This window comes from Somniosus microcephalus, chromosome 6 (assembly GCF_052327205.1).
Source record: "Somniosus microcephalus isolate GS21.2 chromosome 6, FLI_Smic_1.0, whole genome shotgun sequence".
Lineage (NCBI taxonomy): Eukaryota > Metazoa > Chordata > Chondrichthyes > Squaliformes > Somniosidae > Somniosus > Somniosus microcephalus.
This window is the reverse complement of record NC_140992.1, coordinates 38,841,956-38,868,319: the sequence shown is the minus strand read 5'-3', so window position 1 is coordinate 38,868,319 and position 26,364 is coordinate 38,841,956. Positions and strand designations below refer to the sequence as shown.

At 49.0% G+C, this 26,364-nt stretch overlaps 1 protein-coding gene across 1 annotated transcript in view; it reads right to left on the bottom strand.

The window, feature by feature from the left end:
- Positions 1 to 1,534: 1,534 nt before the first annotated feature.
- alg3 (ALG3 alpha-1,3- mannosyltransferase) overlaps positions 1,535 to 26,364 on the bottom strand; it is a 49,040-nt gene continuing 24,210 nt past the window's right edge. The window contains exons 6-9 of the mRNA XM_085990060.1: positions 6,621 to 6,826; positions 5,145 to 5,220; positions 4,252 to 4,397; positions 1,535 to 2,963 (exon numbers count right to left, since the gene is read on the bottom strand). Of these exons, the coding sequence (XP_085846186.1) occupies positions 2,786 to 2,963; positions 4,252 to 4,397; positions 5,145 to 5,220; positions 6,621 to 6,826 (606 nt within the window). The 3' untranslated portion in view covers positions 1,535 to 2,785. The remainder of the gene's footprint in view (positions 2,964 to 4,251; positions 4,398 to 5,144; positions 5,221 to 6,620; positions 6,827 to 26,364) is intronic.

Sequence of the window (26,364 nt, the reverse complement as noted above, 5' to 3'; positions counted from 1 at the left end):
TTGTCCGGCCGAAACGTAAATACGCCTATGACCGGTCCGGAATCGCAAGCTTTCTTTTGAGGCGACGCGCGCGTCGGTACGCTCTGTAACTTTCAAACGTATAGAGAACGGACAGACATCGGGACAGACAGACATCGGGACAGACAGAAGAGCCGTTTTATATATATAGACTAGCTGGGGTGAGCCCGGCGTTGCCGAGGCTTTTTCGAGGGCATGTTGTTGTTGGAAGAGAGAGAGAGCGCGACTGGGGGGGGGGCAGAGAGAGACTGGGGGGGGAAACAGAGAGACTGGGGGGGGGGAACAGAGAGAGACTGGGGGGGGAACAGAGAGAGACTGGGGGGAGGAACAGAGAAGCTCTCCCCCCCCCCGCGATTTCCCGAGGCTCTTCGCCCCCCCGCCATTTCCCGAGGCTCCCCCCCCCCGCGATTTCCCGAGGCTCTCCCCCCCCCCCGCGATTTCCCGAGGCTCTCCCCCCCCCCCGATTTCCCGAGGCTCTTCCCCCCCCCCCCCGATTTCCCCGAGGCTCGCACCCCCCGCGATCTCCCGAGGCTGTGTGCTGGCGTCACGGGGGCCGTGTGCATGCGTGCCGGCGTCAAGGCGGCTGCGCAACTGGCGGCCTCTTCATTTTTTTTAAACTGATGCGTGCTGGCGTCACGGGGTGGCGGGCCGTGCGCATGCGTGGTTGCCGTTTAAAAAAAAGCCAGAGCGGGCTCTCGCGGGCGGGCGGCGCATGCACGGTCAGTGCCAGCGGCGCGAGGCGGCCCGCGGGGAGTAGGCAGGGAAACCCCGCGGGCTGGTGGCCGTTAGAGCGGCTCACTTTGGGCCCCGACACCGTCAAACCTGAGAGGGGGAATAGAGAGAGACAGAGAGGGAAGAGGAGAAGGAGAGAGAGGGAAGAGGAGAAGGAGAGAGAGGGAAGAGGAGAAGGAGAGAGAGAGAGAGAGAGAGAGAGAAATTTTTGGAGCTTCAGGCCTGCCTGCAGCGGGCCTGGAGACCAGCACCAAATCCCCCCTGCGCGAGGGTGAGGAGGAGGGGGGGGGGTTGCTAAACACAATATAAAACTGAAATAAATTGTTAATTAATTCCCTAACACACAATTCAAATATTTACCTTAGTTCCCTAACACACAGAAAGTGTGGGGGAAAAAATCGTGAAAAATCAAGATGGCGGCCACTCACCTCGGTTCAGAAGGATAAGGCCCGCCCACACACGCACCGATTGGTCGACCGGTCAGGTCACCGAAGCGTAGGATTGGTCAATCGTCGAGTCACTCGACACTCAACTGTAGGACGGCACGCGCCAGGAACCCGCCGTCCGATTGGTCGACCTCGACGTCACACGGTCGCTAATGAGATGCTAATGAGCGGAATGCTGAACGTTTTTCGGATACCGCGGGCGGGATTTTTGTCCGGCCAAAAGGTAAATACGCCTATGACCGGTCCGGAATCGCAAGCTTTCTTTTGAGGCGACGCGCGTGTCGGTACGCTCTATAACTTTCAAACGTATAGAACACGGACAGACAGACAGACATCGGGACAGACAGACAGAAGAGCCGCTTTATATATATAGATAATCTATCAATTTAGAGTCCTCTATCCTGTTTATACAGCACTATTTGCCAAATATAAATATTTAAATTATTGTTCAACATTCCTTCATAAAACGATTTCCCCTTGATTACAAACTCAATGTCTACTGAAAATAAATTTCTATGTCTATTCACCAAAACTTTAGAGCATACATTGTAAAAAAGTCAGCCTCATCATATGGAAACCATACACTATTTGTATGGGAAATCTTTGCCATTTATATAGGTGCTATTCTTACACTGTATGCTTGAAAAGTGAACACTAGCACACTTGACCTACCCTCGAATGTCAATTACTATTCTATGATTATATAACTTGCCCGGTTTATAGCTCATATGTAGAGAACGCCTAACCCACACAGGACAAATATAGAAGTAACCCTTGGACTTTAATTTAATGTGGACCACATATAGATATCTAATGTAAGTAAATCTTTACCAAGTCAATTTGTTGCTGCCTTTGTGCTGGTACAGCCACTCCTATTGATGCAATTGAACGTCTAATAATCTCTCATTCATTCTATCATTTGATTAGAGACAGATTCTAATGCATTCTAGAAAAGTAGACACAAAAAATTATTCTTAAAAAATTACTCATCAAGAATGAAGCTGATCTGCAATTAAACATATTGATTTTTAAAACAGAATTCTTAAAACTGTGGCAGTCACTGATTTTACATCTCAAACCTTCTAAAGGACTCACTATTTTTCCTAGAAAGGTGACTTGCTGAGTAAGTGAAAGTGAAGAGAAGTACATGCACATGATGCTGAGAAGCCACACGGTGAAGACAAATCAGTCTAAAGCTACTGCTATTAACCAGCGTTATTCCATAGCTAAGTACAGTGTTGATGTTTTGCTCCATGTCCATTCTCATAGGATAATAGCTCTTGTCTACTTCACAGCAAAAAGTATTCACTGTAAACCACAACCTAAAAGATAGTGAGGGAGAAAATCACAAGGGGACAGCTGGCAAGTGCAAAAATGGTATCCAAAAAACAAAGCTGCAGGTATCCAACTCATATGAAATTGTTTGGTGTCTATAATGGCCATAGGACCACAAATCTGTAACATACTTCAGACTGGCAGCTACCTGGCCACCCTGAGTAAGAGTTTCACTTTCTTAAATTCTCCACTAGATAAATTAAATTATGAAATCACTGTTGGCTTGCTGGAGGGCAATCTTCAAGTCCAATAAATCATTTTCTCTTTTTCAATACATCTGGGTCATCGGTGGGCGCACTCTTCGCAGGATCAGCATGACCGTACCAGAGAGATAGTAGAATAATCACGTGGCACACATGGAGCGAAATCGAGCTGTTCACAGTCGAGGGATAGGTATTCCAGGACAGCTCAATTAATCCCAGAATAAGGACTCTGAAAGAGGAATAAAAGATGACATCAACATCATTTTGAAATGGCCTACTTTTAACCCTTTGTCAATCAGTACAATTCTACACGTAGGTAATCTGCATCAACCTGTATGTCATTAACTTATATTAAGGACATCCGCACGTGCCCAGCACTAAATAAATAGTAAGCCCCAATGCATTGGGTCATGCAGTGAGTACAGGTATAACCATTCCTATTAAATGCAATTCATTTAAATCGGCTCCAGCAACATGAAAATACCTTAAGCTCTGGAGACCGTTTACTACTTATACAGGAAACTTTGTGCTATCCGGAGGTGAGCTATCCGGCAATCTGGAGTCACCGGCAAAAATCAGCAGCCGTTTTTTATTCTTTTTGTTTGTTTTTTTTGCTTTGTTTGAACAGTCAAGCTGTGCAAGGTCTGTAGCTATAGCAACAGCTTCATATACAGAGCTTGCAGGCCATACCAGAGTGTTTAGAAGCTGTTGCTAAGCAACAGTGTTTGTTGTCAAATACGGAGATAAGAATCTCCGCATCTCTCAACATTAACTCGAGAGAGTACGGCAGTTTTGAGGCAACGGCAGCAGCTCGGTCCCGTGGGTGCCGGATAGCACAAAGTTTCCTGTACATAACTGGAACAGAATTAAGCAGAATTACTATGGGGGGGGGGGGGGGGGAAGAAAGAGAAATTCGACACAAATGCTTTTTTCCAGTCTGCATCCGACTAGCTGTTTTAATCAAAAAGATACAGAAAGACAGCACAATAACGTGGCAAAACATATGAATGCAGTTCCCCTTTAGTATCACAGTAAACAAACTCGTTATTGTTCACTAGCAGGCGATTCTTTGAAAATGGTCACTCTCACTAATTACAAATCTGCAACTTAGAAAACGACTAGAGATTCCATACTTTGAATTCAAGTATCCTGGAGAAAACTGGATTAATATAGGAAATAAAACCATTTTATGTTCTAAATTTTTAAATACTGATCGAGAAAAACAGTAAAATGCAATATAAACTATACAATATTCTTTTTGTGTGAAGTTATTTTTGAAAGAAGGAACCTTTATTGGCATCAAAATGTACAAATTGCTCATTGAGTTATTATCTATTTAACTCAGAATTGTTAGATTTTTAATTTCTCTGACTTCCTGCTTTCAACATCTGTTAAGAGATTTTAAAAGAAAAATGTAATTGTAAACAACTCATTTAAGACCTGGAATGTTACACATATATTTCAATACAAAGAACTGTGGTATATGTGCTGTTATACAGTGAAATGGTGACACTTACTTGAGAAGATGAGCAAGCTTTTTCACATGGGTGCTCCACAAGAGGTATGGCAGAGTATGAAAGTACCAGACATAGAACTGATAGTGTAGTGATCGACTGAAACAGATCCCAATGAAATTCGAGGTGAAGAGAACAAATACAATCTGTGCTCAGCAGTAAAGGAAAAATGAGGCATTTAGAGATTTAAAACATCAGTCAAGCTGATTAAATCAGCTCTGCGACTAAAAGGAGCACTGTATGTTGGACTACTAATATTAACGAACTCCTGGAGACCCCCTGCAAATACTGACACATTCCCGGGGACAGTATGCATATATTATCACAAAGACATAAATTTAAAACAGAAATAGACAGTTTCCTAGAAGTAAAGGGAATTAAGGGATGAGTCTAGGTTCGGATCGGTCATGGCCCTGTGGGTAGCGGAGCGGGCCCAGGGGCCGTGTAGCCTGATCCTGCTCCTATTTCGTGTGTCTAATTCTGTTAGATTCAGGAGATAGTGGATTGGCGGTTAGGATCAGATCAGCCATGATCTTATTGAATGGCGGAGCAGGCTCGAGGGGCCGATTGGCCTACTCCTGCTCCTATTTCTTATGTTCTTATGACACATATCTTGAAGGTCAGTTTGAGCTACCCAAAGGAAAACAATGTCATTGTTGCAGAAAACATTTTTATATACACAGTAATAAAACTGACATGGCAGGAAGCTGATTATCTTGCAGACTCCCTAGTATCCATGGACTCATTTGAAAACCACTGATTTAGAGTGTTAGTACTTGCGTTTACGTTGCACCATGAGAGTGTCTTACCATTCGCTACTCCTGACATCTGTGTTGTGTCTTACTTTTTACTATCATAAATATAGTTAATGATACTATCAATTTTGGAAGGATATGATCTGCTGTCACAGCTTGGTGCTGTGTTTTTCTCTCTTCTGGGGCCTTCAGAAGTGAAAACACTCCCTCCTCAGATCTGGGGCACATAAACCAAGGAACTGAAATTAGTACAATATCTGCAAGCAACTCAACAGAATTAAAATAAAGGGCTGTGAATAAGTTGGAATTCTTGTGGGTTATTGGAAGTCCTTCTCACTGTACATAATGTTTTATAACAAACATTTTACCACTCCTGTTCTATGCAAAAGACTATAAAAATGTTCAACATCTAGGGCAGCAATATCCAACCCATCTGGCTTGCCTCCTAATCATATGGAGCTCAATCTTTGGATCCTTCCCAATGGTGCAAACACAAGGGGGAATTTTAACCTAAAAAACAGATGGGTTGGGGTCGGGTGAGAAGTTAAAGTGTTAAAAAAGTGAATCCCGAACCGAACCCGCCCACTTCCGGTTTAAACGGAGGAAGGGCAGGGGTGAGCAGCCAATCCGCTGCCAGGAGGCGGGTCATCTATTTAAATATTATAATAAGGCTGGAAGCCTTTGCTTTAACCTCCATTTTGAATTTAACGTCAGCTGGTCAGGTTTTGCAGGCCTCATGAAACCTGCCAGCTAGTGCGAGGCGAGGACTGCTGGATCCAGGAGGTAAGTAAGCGCTAGTGCTTCCACAGCAGTAAACGGCTCACAAGTTGGCTCAATTGGCAATTTCAGTGAAGGGCCGTAGTACTGGCTGGTGTGGGAAAAGGAAAATAATCAACTAAAGCATGGACAGATGGGGGGGGGGGGGGGGGGGAGGAAGAAATATTCTTCATAGGTTGCATTCAGACACATTACTAAAGCAGAGGGAGTGGGCCTTTGGCGTAGCGGTAGCATCCCCGCCGCTGGGCCAGAAGGTGTAGTGTTTCGAACCCCGCTCCAGACAGTCCCGGCAAGTGGAGTCGGAGCTCCGGCTCTAAATTCTGGGTTGACATCCAGCGGGATACTTGCGTCCGTGGGTGTGGGTGGCCCCCCCCCCTCGTATGGGTTGTGGGAGCCCGTAAAACCCTCCCGCCATAGGACTAACCACCCTAATGGCTGGTACAAAGATGGTTACGGTCATGGAAGGAGCGTTAATCGCGGCCAGAAATCCTTCCACCACTTCATACAGTTCCCCAAAGGGAACAGTGTGAAGACACGTACGACGACGACTAAAGCAGAGGGAGCACACATCACTGAGCAGAATAGAGGGAGTTTAACACTGCTTCTGGCTGTGCTATATCTGATCTTGGAATGCTTGATACTACCACAGGGTGTCAAAAGTGTTGTGTTCTCCAGTGGAAACTTTTCTCAACTTGACAAGCACAAAAATGTCACACAAAAAAGTTACCATTAAACAAGCAGACCTAATTATTTCCACTATGTGACGTGCATTCTACACCCGAACCCTGCGCACAGACTGAATGCACTTACTGCACACAAATCTGATGTAAATATACCTACTTGTTCCATCTGTAGAGTGCAAAAAGAATCAAGATGGTCAGGTGTGCCACCAGCAGCATAAGGTGGAAGTAACGATTCAGGAAGACCTCTTCAGGCAGGAAACGCCAGTTCACTGTCCACTTGAAGAGAAACTGGCGGCCAAGGTCGAACGCTCTTGCCATATATCCAACTGGATTCACCATCAGGAAAGGCAAACCCAACACTACCTAAATGAAGTATGGGGAAGGAAAATAATACTTTGATCATCCAATAGTCATAGCAGCATTTCATAGAATCATACAGCACAGGAGGAGGCCAATTAGCCTATTCCTGCTCCTATTTCTTATTTGACCCATCATGCCTGTGCCGGCTCTTTGAAAGAGCTGCCCAATTAGTCCCCCTCCCCTGCTCTTTCGCACAACCGTGCAAATGTTTCTCTTCTCAGTATATATTCAATTCCCTTTTGAATGTGAAATTTCTGCAACAGAGTTTGATCAAGTGATAGTGAATACAAAAACATTCCTCAAGTACATCCTTCTACTTCTAAATTAAATTGAATATGAAGTGGTGGAGATGCTGAGTGTGTGTGACTGGCTTCTAGAAGTTGAAATCAACACTTAGCATGCAAACTGAAAGTGACTGCCCCTTTTAGGAATAGAAAATATTAACATAAAACATTTTCTGTACTATCCTGAAAAGCAGAACTGCTTTTCTACTCTAAGCTACAAAATAATAAGATGACTGAAAGACTCTTTCAAACTATTTACACAGTAACAGAAAACAGAGCACACAAAAACCATCAGACAGGAAAAGACCGCCTGGTTCATTTAGCCTGTTCTATACAGTTGTGATGTCTTATGCAGCATGTCAAGAGACTCCCTACTCCTAGGTGCCATGTAACCTCCTGAAAAAGGTGAATAAACAGATCAAAACTAGTCCAGGAGACCAGATTGATCATGACTATTAATTAGTACCTAACTGTATGATGCAATCTCCGCCCCAACCAGGAACAGGTCCAGCGCTCTCTTGAACAGTGAATCAGCACTTACTGCAGAAGCTAACGATCTGTTCCACAGGTATACTATTCTCTGGGAAACGGAGAATCGCCTAACATCGGAACAGGAGTAGGCCATTCAGCCCCTCAAGCCGGTTCCGCCATTCAATGAGATCATGGATGATCTGTATCTTAACTCCATGCACTTGCCTTGGCTCCATCTCCTTTTATACCCTTCTCTAGCAAAAATCTATCGATCTCAGATTTAAAATTATTAATTGAGCTAGCATCTACTACTTTCAGTGGGAGAGAGTTCCACACTTCTACCACCCTTTGTGTGAAGAAGTGTTTCCTAACTTCTCTCCTGAATGGCCTGGCTCTGATTTTAAGGTTATGTTTCCTTGTCCTAGACTCCCCCACCAACAGAAAATGTTTCTCTTGATTTACTCTATTAATTCCTTTCAAAATCCTAAAAACCGTAATCAAATCACCCCTTATAACCTTCTATATTCCAGGGATTACAAATGTAGTTTATGTAATCTCTCCTCATAATCTAACCCTTGTACCCCTGGTAATATTCTATCATCTAATCTATTTCTTCCCTTATGTAATTTAGTCCTCCTTAACCTATCAAATCGAAATGTCAGCATGTACACAATCTAGTCCCTTCATTATTTTATAGAACTCAATCAAATCACCCCATAGTCTAAGATTCTCTAAAATAAATAGTCCCAGTTCTTCAAGCCTCGCTGGGTAGCTAAAGTGTTTCAAACTGGGAATCATTCTTGTGGCCCTCCTCTGAACCCTTTCCAAAGCCTCAATATCACCCATCATGCAAGGGGATCAGAACTGGACACAGCCATCTAAATGAGGTCTAACCAAGATCTTGTGTACAAGGACAAAATGCTATGTTTCATTTTATAATGGATAGTCTATATCTTCTCTGCATTGGTTGTGGACCTTTAGATAGTTATGAACTATGGTACCAAGATCTTATTCTTTTACCACAGGATTCAGATCAGTTCATTGTAAGATGCAAGTATGCTTAGCATTGGTCCTGCCCATATGCATAACACTGCCCATGTCTAAATGAAATAGCATTTGTCAAACTGAGTGAACTGCTTTTGGAACAAAACCGGATAGGCATAATGCTAGATATGGTACAGGAAACTTTCTGGTATCCGGCACCGACGGGACCGAGCTGGTGCCGTTAGATCAAAACTGCCGTAGAAACCAGCGCTAATGTTAAAACATACAGAGCTCAGAGCTCCGTGTGAAGCAACAAACCCTGTTACTTAGCAACAGCTTCAAAACAGTTGGCGCAGCTTGCAAGCGTCTAGCTGAAGCTGTTGCTTAGCTACAGAGACGCTTGCAGAGCCAGGACTGGAGAAAAGAAGCAACGAAAAGATTTTTTTTTTATCTGAACCGACTCCTGAATTTTGCCGGTAGATAGAGCTTTCCGGACATTTAACCTCCGGATAAACAAAAGTTTCCTGTATATATAAAAAAGTGGTAAGTCATATGATATTAGAAGGCAGTCTGGGGGGTGTTCCCATACAAATCCTTAACGGGGAAAGCTAGTTATTTGTACATGAAAATGATCTTTTAAAGGTTTATGGTCTTTTATATGTGGTCCTTGAACTACATCTTTTCACTCATGGACCTTCATGATCTACTGTGTAATGTAATGCTTTCCATTAAAAAAACAAAGCCAGTGAGAAACAGATTAATGCATATCCAACTGGATTAGTCCGCTGATATGTAGAGGAGAAACTCAATAGTTTTGGCATTGACTGCATCATTGCAGCAATAAAACTAGAAAATCAGGTTGAAAAAAAGGCATGTGTTAATCAAATAACATGATAGATAGTAGCAGTGTGCTTTCATGCTGCATTTATATAGCAGAAGTGTGGCATGTAAAGTCGCAAACAACTATTTACCTTCCCCAATGGCTAAGGAAAGTTCATACAGGCATCACTACTTTGTTGGTCTGCATGACATGAACATGACTAACTATATTCAATGGAAAGCTACTTTATGTTACCAGTAGTGCTGGCTACAACTATCTCTTTTAGCAGTCTGCAGTGCCTCAAGTGCCACCTTGTCTACACTCCTGGTCTATCAGAGACCCCAAGGCTGCAGAAACCTGGCAATGTAAGTGTGTGATCAATCTTCCACTAGAGATCTAACGGATGAGTGAACCAACCTGCGGGGAGAAAGGCCCAACTTCCACTTGGGCGCTTATGAACACACATAAATCTTAAAAGTAGCTTTGCAGCAGTCAGGAAGCAGTGTATAAATAATTTTTATTAAACCAGAGACACAATACGAGAGTTCAAACGTAAAGTGTTTAATCCACAGTTGATGGAGAAACTGCTTAGCATAAAAACAGTTTCCGTATGTCCATAACCTACACTAACATCTGTCCATCTGTTCTTGAAGATAAAGGGATTTAAGTAACAATCAATTGTTTGCTCTCAAAGATCAGCTAAGCAGAAATTCACTGCTCAACAGTGACTGAAAGGTTTATTTAGCAGCTTACAAACAATGAGATGGAGAATTGCACAACAGACTGATTGATTAAAACCCAACTGAAAGCAAACTCTAGTATCTACTTAAGCATGGATCAATATTACTGCCTTCCATTTCAAAATGAACATACATCACAAGGACTGTAATGGACTTCTAAATTTCAAACAGTCTACTGAAATTCTGCATGGCACGGGGCAGATGGGGGTGGGGGAATTCCCACTTCTGTATAGTCTCACACATGCCATGTCAGGAGACATGCTAGAGCCCTCCCTGCAACTCTCTTCCCTTTTTTGACACAGATCCACCTTACAGCTTCAGACCCGCACTTGCGCTGAAGGAAGCCCTTCAGCTGTTCGTTTAGAAGTTCCAAACTATGAATTACCGTTCAATGGGATATGAATGGGTGTCCATATAGCGGTCAAGAGTATAGTGGCAATGTACTTTGTGGGAGTTAAGCAGCTCAGCACGTTGCTTGCAAATTTCTGGTATCTGCTGTTTGCCGAGCAAAGACTTAAACATGAACTTTGGGGTTGTCCAATGACCAACTCGTGGCTTGGGGAGCAGGAAAGTATGGTTTCTTTAGGGTGAATTTGGATCCAAGATGACATGGGTGCAATGGAAAATTTAAACCATTTTTTGTTATTCGTTTATGGGATGTGGGCGATGTTGGCAAGACCAGCATTTATTGCCCGTCCCAAATTGCCCTTGAGAAGGTGGTGGTGAGCCGCCTTCTTGAACCGCTGCAGTCCATGTGGTAAAGGTACTCCCACAATTCTGTTAGGTAGGGAGTTCCAGGATTTTGAAGGATCGATTATATATTTCTTAATCCCGATGGTGTGCGACGTGGAGAGGAACTTGGGAGGTGGTGGTGTTCCCATGCATCTGCTGCCCTTGTCCTTCTGTGGCACAAATGTTACCTGCCACTTGATATACCTATCAATTCATTCCATGAAAAGCGACGAGTTAAGGTTGTAACTATAGGTTTTTATTGGCTAAATAACAGAGCCCACCCTCGTGGGCGATCGGTTCCAACAAGGGAGAATACTAGCCAAGCGGTCACCTTTATACCTGGGCAAGCAGGCGGAGCCATGGGCGGAGTCAGCTGAGGTAAGCCCAGGTATAGCAGTGTGCGTGGCCAGAGGTAACCTTGTGTAGCGATAACAACAGTGTAAACAGTGATAACAACAGTGTAACAATAGTGAACGGTTGTGAACGGTAACAGTGGTTTACCACATTCACTCCTTGTTTAAAATTGAGTCCGGCGGGGTGAAGTGTACTACCAGTTCGTGTATGTCAGTCTCTCAGGAGGCCTCGTAAGCCTTTCTGATCGGCGCAGCAGCGGCGGCGGTGCAGTATCCGATGGTAATGCTGGTGTCTGCGTGGTCGACGAAGGCTCCTGGGGTTCCGGCATGCCGTCTACAGGAGCTGGATTTGGGGGAGTGGTGGGGGGTAACGGTGGTATCTCGGGGGTGCCCGAGGGTGCGAGGTCTCGCAAGGAGACAGTGTCCTCCCGCCCGTCTGGGTATGCCACATAGGCGTACTGGGGGTTGGCGTGCAGGAGGTCCACCCTCTCGACCAGGGGGTCCGTTTTATGGGCCCTTACGTGCTTCCGCAGCAAGACGGGCCCCGGAGAAGTCAGCCATGTTGGTAGCGAGGTTCCCGTAGTCGACTTCCTGGGGAAAACAAACATTCGTTCATGGGGGGTGGCGTTAATGGCAGTGACCGGATGGAATGGAGTGCTGCCGGGAGGACTTCCTGCCAGCGAGAGATTGGGAGGCCCTTAGACTTTAGGGCTAAGAGGACGGCCTTCCAAACTGTCGCGTTTTCTCTTTCCACCTGGCCGTTCCCCCGGGGGTTGTAGCTGGTGGTCCTGCTCGCAGCAATACCTCTCGCGAGCAGGAACTGGCGAAGTTCCTCGTTCATGAAGGATGCGCCCCGGTCGCTATGTATATAGTTCGGGAACCCGAACAAAGGCGAAGAGGTCGTTCAGGCATTTGATGACCGTGGTACTGGTCATGTCTGGGCAGGGGATGGAAAAGGGGAAACGGGAGTACTCGTCAATAATGTTGAGGAAGTACACATTACGGTCAGAGGACGGGAGGGGCCCCTTAAAATCGATGCTCAAGCGCTCGAAGGGGCGGGTGGCCTTTATCAGGCTTGCTCTGTCCGGCCTATAGAAATGCGGTTTGCATTCGGTACAGGTTTGGCAGTTCCTGGTCATGGTCCTGACCTCCTCGATGGAGTAGGGCAGGTTGCGGGCCTTAATGAAGTGGTAAAGTCTGGTGACCCCGGGGGTGGCAGAGGTCGTTGTGGAGGGTCCGTAGTCTATCAACTTGCACGTTTGCGCAAGTACTTCGTGATAGAGCATCCGGGGGGTCGTTGAGTTTACCAGGCCGGTACAAGATATCGTAATCGTAGGTGGAGAGCTCAATTCTCCACCTCAAGATCTTGTCGTTCTTGATTTTGCCCCTCAGCTTGTTATTAAACATAAAAGCAACCGAACGCTGGTCGGTGAGGAGGGTAAATCGTTTGCCTGCCAGGTAATGCCTCCAGCGCCGTACCGCCTCCACAATCGCCTGGGCCTCCTTCTCGACAGAAGAGTGTCGGATCTCAGGGCCCTGGAGGGTCCTTGAGAAGAAGGCCACAGGTCTCCCCGCCTGGTTAAGGGATGCCGCTAGGGCGAAGTCGGAGGCATCGCTCTCCACTTGGAAAGGGATGGACTCATCCACTGCGTGCATTGTGGCCTTCGCAATGTCTCCTTTTATGAGGGAGAAGGCTGCGCCTGCTTCTGCTGTCAGGGGGAAGGAGGTGGACTTCATGAGGGGTCTGGCTTTGTCCGCATAATTCGGCACCCATTGGGCATAGTAAGCGAAGAGCCCCAGGGTTCTCTTCAGCGCCTTTGGACAGTGGGGGAGGGGAAGCTCCATGAGGGGGCGCATTCTTTCGGGGTCGGGGCCGATGACTCTGTTCTCTACTACGCAGCCGAGGATGGCATGGCCCGAGGTATTAAACACACATTTATCCTTATTGTATGTGAGATTCAGCCGTTGGGCCGTACGGAGGAATTTCTCCAGATTAACATCATGGTCCTGCTGGTCGTGGCCACAGATGGTGACATTATCTAGATAAGGGAACGTGGCCTGAAGCGCGTTCTGGTCAACCATCCGGTCCATCTCCCTTTGGAAGACCGAGACTCCGTTGGTGACGCCGAAGGGAACCCTAAGGAAGTGGTAGAGGCGGCCGTTCGCCTCGAAGGCGGTATACTGGCGGTCCTCAGGGCGGATAGGGAGTTGGTGATAGGCTGACTTGAGGTCGATGGTGGAGAATACCCGGTACTGTGCAATCTGGTTGACCATATCAGATATGCGGGGAAGGGGGTGTGCGTCCAGCTGGGTGTACCGGTTTATGGTTTGGCTGTAGTCGATGACCAGGCGGTGTTTATCGCCGGTCTTAACGACTACGACCTGAGCACGCCAGGGGCTGGTGCTCCCCTCGATGATGCCCTCCTTCAGGAGTCGCTGCACCTCAGAGCTAATAAAAGCTCTGTCCCCGGCGCTGTACCGCCTGCCCTTGGTAGCGACGGGTTTACAGTCACGGGTGAGGTTAGCGAACAAGGAGGGGGGCGGGACTTTGAGGGTGGAGAGGCCGCAGGTGGTACGCGGTGGGCGGTTTAAAATTTGCTGGTTGTAGACTGTGAGTGGGGGGAGGGGTCCACTGTAAGCCAAAGTGACACTTTGAAGGTGGCATTGGAAATCCAGCCCTAGTAGGATGGCAGCGCATAGCTGGGGCAGGACGAGAAGTTTAAAATTTTTATATTCCGTGCCCCTAACCAACAGGGTCACTACACAGTAGCCGCTAATGTCTGTTGAATGGGACTTCGCCGCCATCGAGATCCGATGGCGCGCTGGCCGGACAGTGAGGGAGTAGCAGCTCACCGTGTCTGGATGAATAAAACTCTCCGTGCTTCCGCTGTCGAACAGGCAGGACGTGGCGTGGCCGTTTACTTCGGTGTCCATCATGGACTTGGACAGATGATGCGGGAGAGCTTGGTCAAGTGTGACGGAGGCCAGTGTATGGCTGAGCGAGCTGCTGTAGTCTGCAGGCGAGGCGGTGGTCGGGTCTGGAGACAAAACGGCGGCCGAGTGCGGCGAACAAAATGGCGGCGCCCATGACGCGGGTCCCCACGAAGTTGGACAAAATGGCGGAGAAGATGGCCGCCCCCACAACTCACATGAGGCACTGCTGGCGTCTGTGGCCTTGATCAAAGATGGCTGCCCCCACGACTCACCTGAGGCAATGCTGGCGTCTGTGGCCTTGATCAAAGATGGCCGCCCCACAACTCACATGAGGCAATGCTGGCATCTGTGGCTTTCCCCCTGCGGGCGTTTACAAAGTGGCCTTTCTTTTTGCAGCCGGAGCAGGTCGCGTTCCTTGCAGGGCAGCGCGCCCTTTGATGTCTCGCCTGGCCACAGAAGAAGCAGCTGGCGGCCCGATCGCGGAGGTCCGCTGCCACAGCGGGTCCCGGGGGTGGGGTCCCGATCGGTATACTGGCGGTCCCGATCGATTCCGGGACACCGACGCCGTGGTGGGTCCCAGGGGCGGCGGTGCGAGGGGAATTGCGGCCGGAGTCGGGCCCAAGTCCCAGGGTCGCGCAGCACAGTACCTGGAGTACGCCTCGAGGTCCCGATGGGCCACTTCCAGGGAGCGAGCGAGGGCTGCAGTTGTATTCAAGTCGAGGTCCTTTGATTCGAGCAGTCTTTGCCGTGAGTAGTCGGACCGAAGGCCTTTCACGAAGGCATCGCGGATATTTCCTTCAGTATTTTCTGCAGCCGTTACAGCTTTAAAGTCACAGTCCCTGCCGAGTGTTTGTAGCGCCCGTAAAAATTCATCTACAGACTCTCCTGGCTGTTGCGAGCGGGATCTTAGGAGATGTCTGGCATACATAGAATTTACAGGGCTCCGGTACTGTTCTTTTAGCAGGTTGAGGGCGTCCTCGTATGTAGCAAGGTCCCGGATGAATGCAAATACTTTAGGGCTCACCTGGGCGGTCAGAACTCTTAGTTTGGATCCCGGAGGCACGCCGGATTCTCCCAGGTAGGATTCGAAACAGCTCAGCCAGTGTTCGAAGTCGAGGGCTGAGTTCGCTGCCTGTGGGTTTAGATCCAGGTACGGCGGTCGGAGGGCTCGCAGCCAGGCCGGCTGCTGTGGCTGTTGTAGTTGGTCGTTTGCCATTTCAAAATTTAGCCAATAAAATTGATATACCTATCAATTCATTCCATGAAAAGCGACGAGTTAAGGTTGTAACTATAGGTTTTTATTGGCTAAATAACAGAGCCCACCCTCGTGGGCGATCGGTTCCAACAAGGGAGAATACTAGCCAAGCGGTCACCTTTATACCTGGGCAAGCAGGCGGAGCCATGGGCGGAGTCAGCTGAGGGAAGCCCAGGTATAGCAGTGTGCGTGGCAAGAGGTAACCTTGTGTAGCGATAACAACAGTATAAACAGTGATAACAACAGTGTAACAATAGTGAACGGTTGTGAACGGTAACAGTGGTTTACCACACCACTTATCAGCCCAAGCTTGAACGTCGTCCAGGTCTTGTTGTATGCGGGCATGGACTGCTTCATTATCTGAGGAGTTGTGAATGGCACTGAACACTGTGTAGTCATCAGCGAACATCCCCATTTCTGGCTTTATGTTGGAGGGAAGGTCATTGAAGGTCATGGAAGCTGAAGACGGTTGGGCCTAGGACACTGCCCTGAGGAACTCCTGCAGCGATGTCCCGGGGCTGTGATGATTGACCTCCAATCGCCACAACCATCTTCCTTTGTGCTAGGTATGACTCCAACCAGTGGAGAGATTTCCCCCGATTCCCATTGACTTCAGTTTTACTAGGGCTCCTTCATGCCACACTCGGTCAAATGCTGCCCTGATGTCAAGGGCAGTCACTATCACTTCTCCTCTGGAATTCAGCTCCTTTGTCCATGTTTGGACCAAGGCTGTAATGAGGTCGGCAGCCGAGTGGTCCTGGCAGAACCCAAACTGGGCATCATTGAGCAGGTTATTGGTGAGTAAGTGCCACTTGATAGTATGGTCGATGACACCTTCCATCACTTTGCTGATGATTGAGAGTGGACTGATGGGGTGGTAATTGGCCAGATTGGATTTGTCCTGCTTTTTGTGGACAGGACATAACTGGGCAGTTTTCCACATTGTTGGATAGATGCCAGTGTTGTAGCGGTACTGGAACAGCTTGGCTAGAGGTGCAGCTAGTTCTGGAGCGCAAGTCTTCAACACGATAGCTGGGATGTTGTCAGGGCCCATAGCCTTTGCTGTATCCAGTGCACTCAGCCGTTTCTTGATAGCACGTGGAGTGAATCGAATTGGTTGAAGACTGGCTTCTGTGATGGTGGGGACCTCAGGAGGAGCGCTGTAGCAGACTTGTTAATCTAATACCGGAGCCAGGCAGGTATACAGTAACACAAGGCACTGTTGAGAATAGACAAACCCAGCCATACTCATTAGAGGAACACCAACTGGGGGGAGGCGGGGGGAAGGGAATAGAAATGTTACTGGGGCCTTGGATTTTTTGCCCCACTCAGCTCCAGATAGAATGGTCGTGGCTGGACAAACAGCAGGAAGCTTGTCAGTGTCCTGTACTGGTAAGCTGCAAGGTTTTAGATGAGTAAACTCCAGCAGTAAACTTTATGCCTCTGTTTTTTGCTCTGTGCATATCTCTCTTCCTTTTCCTTTCAGTTCCCACCGAGACCAGCAGACAGGCCTACAACTGGATCTGCAGGGAGATAAGGGATTGGGAAGCTAGACATATTTGGGTGGGGGGGGGGGGGGGGGTGTTTGGAGAGAATGGATCGTCTGGGGTCATTATTTTTTTTAAATTCATTTATGGGATGTGGGCGTCGCTGGCATGAGAAGGTGGTGGTGAGCTGCCTTCTTGAACCGCTGCAGTCAGTGTGGTGAAGGTACTTCCACGGTGCTGTTAGGTAGGGAGTTCGAGGATTTTGACCCAGCAACGATGAAGGATCGGCGATATACTTCTAAGTCAGGATGGTGTGTGACTTGGAGGTGGTGGTGTTCCCATGCACCTGCTGTCCTTGTCCTTCTAGGTGGAAGAGGTCACGAATTTGGGAGGTGCTGCCGAAGAAGCCTTGGCGAGTTGCTGCAGTGCATCTTGTAGATGGTACACACTGCAGCCATGGTACATCGGTGGTGGAGGGAGTGAATGTTTAAGGTGGTGGATGGGGTGCCAATCAAGCGGGCTGCTTTGTCCTGGATGGTGTCGAGCTTTTTGAGTGTTGGAGCTGCATGTGTCCAGGCAAGTGGACAATATTCCATCACACTCCTTACTTGCGCCTTGTAGATGGTGGAAAAGCTTTGGGGAGTCAGGAGGTGAGACACTCGCTGCAGAATACCTAGCCTCTGACCTGCTCTTGTTGCCACAGTATTTATGTGGCTGGTCCAGTTAAGTTTCTGGTCAATGGTGACCCCCAGGATGTTGATGGTGGGGGATTCGGCGATGGTAATGCCGTTGAATATCAAGGGGAGGTGGTTAGACTCTCGCTTGTTGGAGATGTCATTGTTCGGCACTTCTGTGGCGCAAATGTTACCTGCCACTTATCAGCCCAAGCCTGAACATCATCCAGGTCTTGTTGCATGCGGGCATGGACTGCTTCATTATCTGAGGAGTTATGAATGGTGCTGAACACTGTGTAGTCATCAGCGAACATCCCCATTTCTGACCTTATGTTGGAGGGAAGGTCATAGATGAAGCAGCTAAAGATGGATGGGCCTAGGACACTGCCCTGAGGAACTCCTGCAGCGATGCCCTGGGGCTGTGATGATTGACCTTCAACCATATTCCTTTGTGCTAGGTGTGATTTCAGCCAGTGGAGCATTGACTTCAGTTTTACTAGGGCTCCTTGATGCCACACTCAGTCAAATGCTGCCTTGATGTGGGATGAATTAAGCTGTTGATAAAATGCCTGAGATCCCTTGAGTTTTTGTGCTGTGACACTGGACAGAATTTTTTTCTGTCCCTCTCTAAAAAAACTATTTTATGCAAGATAACTGAGTGCTGGTTGTGACATTTTGCTGGGCGCTACAATTACAGATGTGGATAGGAGAAGGCAGCTGAACAATTTTTAAGCGGAGTTAATTTTTAATAACAAGGAACAGATGGCAGAGCCATTCCATGATGCGTATGACAGACGAACATGTTTTTGTTTATCAAGGGGGAGAAATTGGGTATAGCCCCGCTCGGGGCGCTGGAATTGGCGATGCGCAAATTTTATCGCCAGGCGCAACTTATCGCCACCTCCAGCGATATTGGGTTGCTGCACCCCTGAAGGTGATTGCGGCGTTAAATCAGGCGCTGCACGGGACTCCTAAGGCGCTAACTTGGCGGCGCTACTCAATATCTGGGCGGACGGGCGCAGCGCAGGTGCTGTCAATAATCGATGACCACGAGACATGCTGGCGCCGGCCAGCTCTTAAAGGGGCGGGTCATTTAGGTCCAGCAGCCAGACTCATCGCCCTGTAGGCCTCAAAATCGGCGCTGTGCAATCTGAGGCGTTACAAACTTTGACCAGATGGAGAGGGTGAGGCAGAGAGTGGTGCGGTTTTCCGAAAGGGCATTGGTTGCTTTGGTTGACGCAGTGGAGCGCCGGCGAGCAGTGCTGTACCCTGACAATGGCAGGAGGCCTCATCAGAACGAGTACCGCAGAGCTTGGAGGGAAGTTTGTCAAAGTGTCAACTCTAGCAGCGTGGCGCCCAAAACTCCTGTGCAATGCAGGAAGAAGTTCAACGATCTCACTCGGGTCGTTAGGGTGAGTGGCTTGTTGGCAATCTTCTTCATCCCTCCATCTGCAGCTGACTTTATGGCCAGAGGGTGCGCGATGCCCCAATTGCCATCTGTCAGCCAGCACCCATGGCCCTTTCTGGGAACGCAGACGCACATTCAACTCAGGACATAATGTAAGGGCTGAACCAACAATGGGGGGGGGGGGGGGGGGGGCATGAGATGACAACTCAGGGCAGCATGTTTCAGAACTTCCCGTCCTTTCTCCTGCAGGGCAAGCTGGCCAGGAACCGGAGGGAACAGAATCGTACTGGAGGGGGCCCTCCTCAGCTGCAGGAACTCACGGACCTGGAGGAACGAGTCCACCAGATTGTTGGAGGCCGGATGAGTGGTCCTGTCACCACTGGAGCTGCCGACCCCATTGTGCACAGCGATGGTAAGGTCATCACCTTTTTGAACTCTCTCCTTCCATTTGTTCCCCCCACCAGCATGCTTTTTCAGTCTGGACCCATGTCAGAGCATTGCAGCACTCTTGCATCCCTTGCTGCCACCCTGTCCTTTCACTAAAGCCACTCTTCAACCTCCCTGCTTTCAGATGCTGCATCACCAGCTCGGGAGCTGGGCCAGCAAGCTGCCAGGGACACTGACTCCGGAGGCGACGAGCAGGAGGAAGCCGGACCATCCGTCCCACCCTCAGGCGAGCCAGCCCATCTGCAGACTGGGGATAGTGCTTCCCTGGAAGGGAGCGGGGGGGGGGGGGATGGCTCGGAGGAGGAACCAGTTGCAGGAACCAGCGGCCTCCAGCAGCGCAAGGGGGGTAGGGAAGTTCGGGAGCCGTCTCCCCGGAGGGCGCGTCAGGCCACGATGACTGCTGCACAGAGCGCAGAAGAGGTGCATTCCCTCGCAGAAATGAGCGCCCAGGCTCGACACAGGCACACTGAGCTGATGGCTGCAGTTGCAAGGATGCCTGAATCCATCGAGATACTGGCAAGGAGTGTGCAAGACTTCGGGGCAGCACAGGAAAGGAGTGCCCAGGGCTTTGGGGCAGCCCTGGAAAAGACTGCCCAGGGCGTCGGCACATCGCTGGAAAGGACTGTCCAGGGCGTCGCGACATCACTGGAAAGGACTGTCCAGGGCTTCACCGAAGCATTGGCACCTGCCACGCAAGTGCTGAGTGCTGCCATGCAGTCTCTCGCTGGCCTCATGCAGAGGCAGATTGAGACCACACAAGCAGAGACTGCTGCCACCCTCGATGGATCAGGCAGGATTACCCGGGGCTCTTGCAGCACCACAGCAGGCCAGCAATCTGTGGACCAGCCGATTGGTCCGCATGCTGCAGTGCTGCCCTGTCAGAGTGCCAGTGTGTCGGCCGACCATGGAGCAGGTGTCCGCTCTCAGGATGTCAGCATTCCTGATGCCAACGCTGGCACGTCTCCGCTGCAGCTGCCATCACCTGCAGGACAGACTGCTTCCACCCATGCCCATTTGGAGCAGTCAGCATCCGGCCCCTCCAAGCCCAGAGTCCGTCCAGGCCATCCCTCAGGGGCATCTGCGCTTTCGGACAGTCAGCAGGCGTCCCCCAGCCTTCATGCAGCCACTGGGGTCCCATTACGGAGGAGCTGCAGGGAGGGAAGGGGCCGTTCGCGCAAAAGAAGTAGATCACCATCAAAGGGGAAAGAGTAGGAGGAGCTGCAGAAACGTCCTATTTCTAGAAATCAAGGCCGTGGATGTTGTTCTGAATGTTAGTCATGTTTTGGATAGTCTCCCGGGTGTGCGAGGCACTTATGTGTTAGTTTGTTAGTTAAGCTTTCTCTTGCCATTGCTTTGTCATGTTGGAAGGAAGCACAGTTTTCAAAATAAACAAAAAATTTTAATGTCATTGGCCATGTCTGCTATTTACAATCAGTGTGGCCTTCATAGGCTTTCGGTTATCCGAATGGTTCCATTCCTGGTCTTCGAATGGCACCAAGCAGTCCGTGAGAGGGGCCTAGAACCGACTCCTTATCAGCCTCAGACGGACAGCCCTTCCAGTTTCTCGGACCCTCCCGTCTTGGTCCTCCTCCTCCTCCTCCTCTGCTGGTCCTTCAGTGTCTGCTGGCATTGGCTGGGTGCGCAGGGTGGCGAGGTTATGGAGCATGCAGCAGACAATGACGAAGTGGGAGACTCTCTCTGGTGAGTACTGCAAGGCTCCTCCCGAATGGTCCAAACAGCGGAACCGCTGCTTCAGCACGCCGATTGTGTGCTCCACAATGTTCCTCGTCGCCTGATGGCTGACGTTGTAGTGCTCTTCTGCGGGGTGCTGGGCGTCCGGAGCGGGGTCATCAGCCATGGGCACAGTGGATAGCCCTTGTCGCCGAGAAGCCAGCCTTCTGGGTGAGCCGGGGCCTCGAAAAGGTCAGCGACTGAAGTCTGGCGCAGGATGAAAGCGTCGTGGCTGCTGCCTGGGAACTGTGCATTGACCGCCAGGATCAGCTGCCGGTGGTCACAGACCAGCTGCACATTCAAGGAGTGGAACCCCTTGCGGTTGCGGAACTCCTCAGGATTCTGTACAGGCGCCCACAAAGCCACGTGCGTGCAGTCAATGGCGCCCTGCACCATGGGGAAGTCCGCTATTGCCGCGAAGCCCTCTGCGCGCTCACGCTGCTTCTCCGGTGTCACATTGAAGGATATGTACTGACGCCGCCTTTTAAACAGGGCACCTGTAACCTGCTGGACGCAGCTATGCACCGCAAACTGGGATATGTTGGCAATGTCCCCAGTTGCTGACTGGAAGGGGCCGGTCGCATAGAAATTCAATGCCACTGTTATCTTCACAGCCACCGACAGAGAGGTCCTGCACCTTATCTGCGGCTGCAGATCTTCCTGAAGCAGGTGGCACCGCTCAGTCACCACCTCCTTTCGGAATCGCAGCCTCCTAACACACTGCTCCTCCGACATGTTGAGGTAAGAGAACTGCTGCCTGAATACCCTGGCAGCGTAAGGTCTGGTGTGGCGACGTCTGTTGGCCCTCCTCCGTCTGGCCATTCCTGGCCCTCTCTCCCTCCGTCCCTGTGCCCTTTCCAGATGGTCGAGCAGCAGGACGTTCCCCTCCAAAGCAGCCCCCATAATAGGTCAGCAGAAATTAAATAGGGTGTAAACGCTCACCAACAGCAGGGTGATGGTATGAAGGCTGAAGGTCCTCTAGCAGCGCTGGGTCACTAGTGAAATGGCTCAGAGTTCAACTTTGCAACTCTGTAAATCTCAAATAAGTTGTGCTCCCAAAATGGCTGCTGCTTTTATACTAGTGCAGTCCCCTTTAAAGAGCGCCCCCCTAAGCCCGAGAGCCACTGGGGAACGTTCCAGGAAGCTGTCCTTATTAGCACCGGTCAGAAGAGAGGGAGGCGCCACTGAATTTCCGGTCTGGGGCGCCAAAAAGGCGTTGCACACTGAAATGACGTCATGATCTGCCTGCGCCCGCAAGCGGGCGCTAAGATTTAGCGCCGGCGCTAAAAGCCCACTCAATATGGCAAGAGGCGCTGGGTTCACTGCGCCCGCCCCAATTCTCGGCCTCTTTAGGTGCTAATAACCGAATTTCTCCCCCCAGATGTTTTAAATTCTTAGGCAGGAATGTGCTTGCTCCTGGGTTTCCAGCGATGTTCACAAAATGATGTTATCCAGTTTCAGTGGAGCTGGTTGTGCGGCTAGCCCCTCTCAGCTTATATGCCTTCTATGCACAAAGTAGCTTCTTCAAGGAAGCAAAACAAACAACAAAATGGACAGGACAGGTGCAGCTCATTTGTGCAGAGTATTTCTCTGTCCCGAATGTGTGCTCCATTACGTGCACCATTTGTGATTTAACCTCAGTAGTAAGATTATTGTAGAATAGTATCCAGCAGTATTTTAGCTTCACGAACATGTCTTGAAATTGGATTATTACACTGAACTCCCTTTAAATTCTCTCTCTTCGGCAGTCCCTCGGAACCGAGGATGACTTGCTTCCACATTAAAAATGAGTTCACAGGTGACTGATTAGTCCAATGCGGGACCTACAGTCTTGTCACAGGTGGGGCAGACGGTGGTTAAAGGGACGGGTGGGTGGGGTGCTTGGGTTGACGTGCGCTCCTTGCGCTGCCTGCGCTTGGCTTCTGCTTGCTCCTGGCGAAGAGACTTGAGGTGTTCGGCGCCCTCCCGGATGCTTCTCCTTCACTTTGTGAGGTCTTGGGCCAGGGATTCCCAGGGTCGGTGGGGATGTTACACTTTTTCCAAGGAGGCTTTGAGGGCGTCCTTGAAGAGTTTCCTCTGCCCACCTGGGGCTCTCTTGCCATGTCGGAGTTCCGAATAGAGCGCTTGCTTTGGGAGTCTCGTATCGGGCATGCAGACGATGTGACCCGTCCATCAGAGCTGATTGAGCGTGGTCAAAGCTTCGATGCTGGGGATGTTGGCCTGAGCAAGAACACTGATGTTGGTGTGCCTATCGTGCCAATGGATTTGCAGGATCTTGCGGAGGCAACGTTGGTGGTACCTCTCCACTGCTTTGAGCGTTAATACATTGTACACATTCTCTTTTTTAAGAGGAGGCTCATGTGGAATATAAACACCTGCATTGACCAGTTAGGCCAAATGGCCTGCTTCCGTGCTATAGATTCTATGTAAATCTATGTTTGTTTAATGGCTTGGCCTTCTGCATCAGATATCAGACACAGACCAAACTAACTAAAATCTCTAACAACTGTATAAATTGAGCTGGGATGTGATTTCTGTGCGTGAAACTGTTTTTATAACACCTTATGTATTGTGACAGAATTAAGGAAACCGATACCATGCTAACACTTAAACAAAAATGATTCCTTTTTGTCCCAGTAGCTACAGGCCTTTCCCTGGGGAAGGAATAGAGGAAAGACACAGGTGCTTGGGCAGGGGTGGGAGTAGCAAGAAAAGTGCATGGCCACCCGAGGTAGTGGGAGAGGTGACAGGAGTTTGCAAAAGGCAAAAGATCTGATTTGGACAGCCCTAAGATGGGTAACGTTGTTGCAAGCAGAGCTACCTGCCTTAAGTGATTGAGCTGGAGGGACATAATCAGAGCCAAGTATAATAAACAGGTTACATTTCTATGTGTGACATACAGGTATCACAGAAATAGTGTGAGGAAAAAGGAATGTGTAACAATAAGTGATATATGTACAAGAAATGCACACTATATCCAAGACTGATCTTTAATTAAATGTATATAGATAGATGTCACACCTCAAACATTCGCACCACACAACATTACACCAGGCAATGACCATCTCCAACAAGCGAGACTCTAACCATCTCCCCTTGACATTCAATGGCATTACCATCGCTGAATCCCCCACTATCAACATCCTGGGGGTTACCATTGATCAGAAACTGAACTGGACCAGCCATATAAATACTGTGGCTACAAGAGCAAGCCAGAGGCTGGGAATTCTGTGGCGAGTGTCTCACCTCCTGACTCCCCAAAGCCTTTCCACCATCTACAAGGCACAAGTCAGGAGTGTGATGGAATACTCTCCACTTGCCTGGATGAGTGCAGCTCCAACAACACTCAAGAAGCTCGACACCATTCAGGATAAAGCAGCCCGCTTGATTGGCACTCCATCCACCACCTTCAACATTCACTCCCTCCACCACCGGCGCACTGTGGCTGCAGTGTGTACCATCTACAAGATGCATTGCAGCAACTCATCAAAGCTCCTTCAACAGCACCTTCCAAACCCGCGACCTCTACCACTTAGAAGGACAAGGGCAGCAGACGCATGGGAACATCACCACCTACAAGTTCCCCTCCAAGCCACACACCATCCTGACTTGGACCTGTATCGTCGTTCCTTCACTGTCGCTGGGCCAAAATCCTGGAACTCCCTTCCTAACAGCATTGTGGGTGTACCTACACCATATGGACTGCAGCGGTTCAAGAAGGCGGCTCACCACTATCTTCTCAAGGGCAATTAGGGATGGGCACTAAATGCAGGCCTAGCTAGCGACGCCCACATCCCATCAATGAATTAAAAAAAAACTGAATCCAACTCCCGGTGTTGCAACCCCATGAGAAATGCCTATATAAATAAATATATGCGAAGAGTCAGCCTGAAGTGTGCAAGAATCTCCCTGGCAGGAAAGTTGGCGGATCTGTGTAATTCCAGTCTGATTCGTGCACCTGGAAGAATGCAGATCTAAGTTCCCTGGAAAGTGCTGGTATGAGAGAATTGGCTGTTTAATTAATCATGTCCGGGTCAAAACCAAGAATGTTTTAAATAATTATGGTTTGATTCGACACAAAGCCAGCTTCCGAATTTGGCCAGCCTGGATTAATTAGGAATGAATCACACTTGATTAGGCAGTTTGGCTCAGTGTAAAAAATCTTAAGCGCACAATAGTGAAGGGGCAGTTTTTTCTATTACATCTAACTGCGTTCCATTCAGGGATTACACACTTATTTGCACAGGCCCATGTACAGATAGTTTGTAAGAAATAAAAATCATCTGAAGCTTAAAGCCTAGTGGAGGCAAAAACTATGGAATCATTCAAGAGATGCTTGATGGAGGAACTTAGGAGAACATGCCCATGAGGAAAACTTGGATTTGAATAAAAGACAGATTGACAACTTCTGTGCTACAATTATTAGAGCAAATGAATGTAGCATATGAGTATACTGCAATAATGCACCACCTTTTGCTCTCTGTGCTGTTGATTACTATATGAACCATTATATTCAAACTGTTACCAATATTTTATCACTACATATTACACTGACAACTCATGCAGTAAATGACTGGATACTTCTTGAGTCAGTAAGTAATAAATGGATAGAGGTATAAATATGGTCATAAAAGGTCACGAAACATGACTTGGACTCAACAGGCAAAACTGTAGCTCACAATTGCTATATTTTTATCTTCAAGCTATTTATACACCATTGGATTCCCTGGGAGGAATTTTGCCAGCCCTGGGGAGGCGGGTATGGAGGCGGGGCTGCCGGGAAAATGGCAGAAACTGGGAGCGGGTACTGAACCCACTCCCAACCTGCATCCGTGCCATCTTCCCGGGAGGTGGGTCCCCGACTCGTGCAGGGACCCGTCTCCTCGAGGCGGGAAGGGGATTAGAACCAATTAACTACCTGCAGTTAAGAGGCTTATCCCCATTTTACCCCTGCAAGTGCAGGCTTCCCGACGGCTGCAAACCTCGCCAGGGTCAGCGAGGCGAGCAGTGGGTCTGCGGGGGCGAGAGGGATCAAAAAGTCCGCTGTGGAGGAGAGTGATGGGTGCAAGTGTAAGTATGAGAGGTGAGTGTAAAGTATTAGAAACGGTTTACTTACCTTTGTTTCTTCCTGCAGGCTTCAACCCTTGGGGATCCGGAGGTGCCTCATCTCAACAGCAGAGATGGCAGAATGGCTGCTGCATTCTCCGAAGCAGCAGCCATC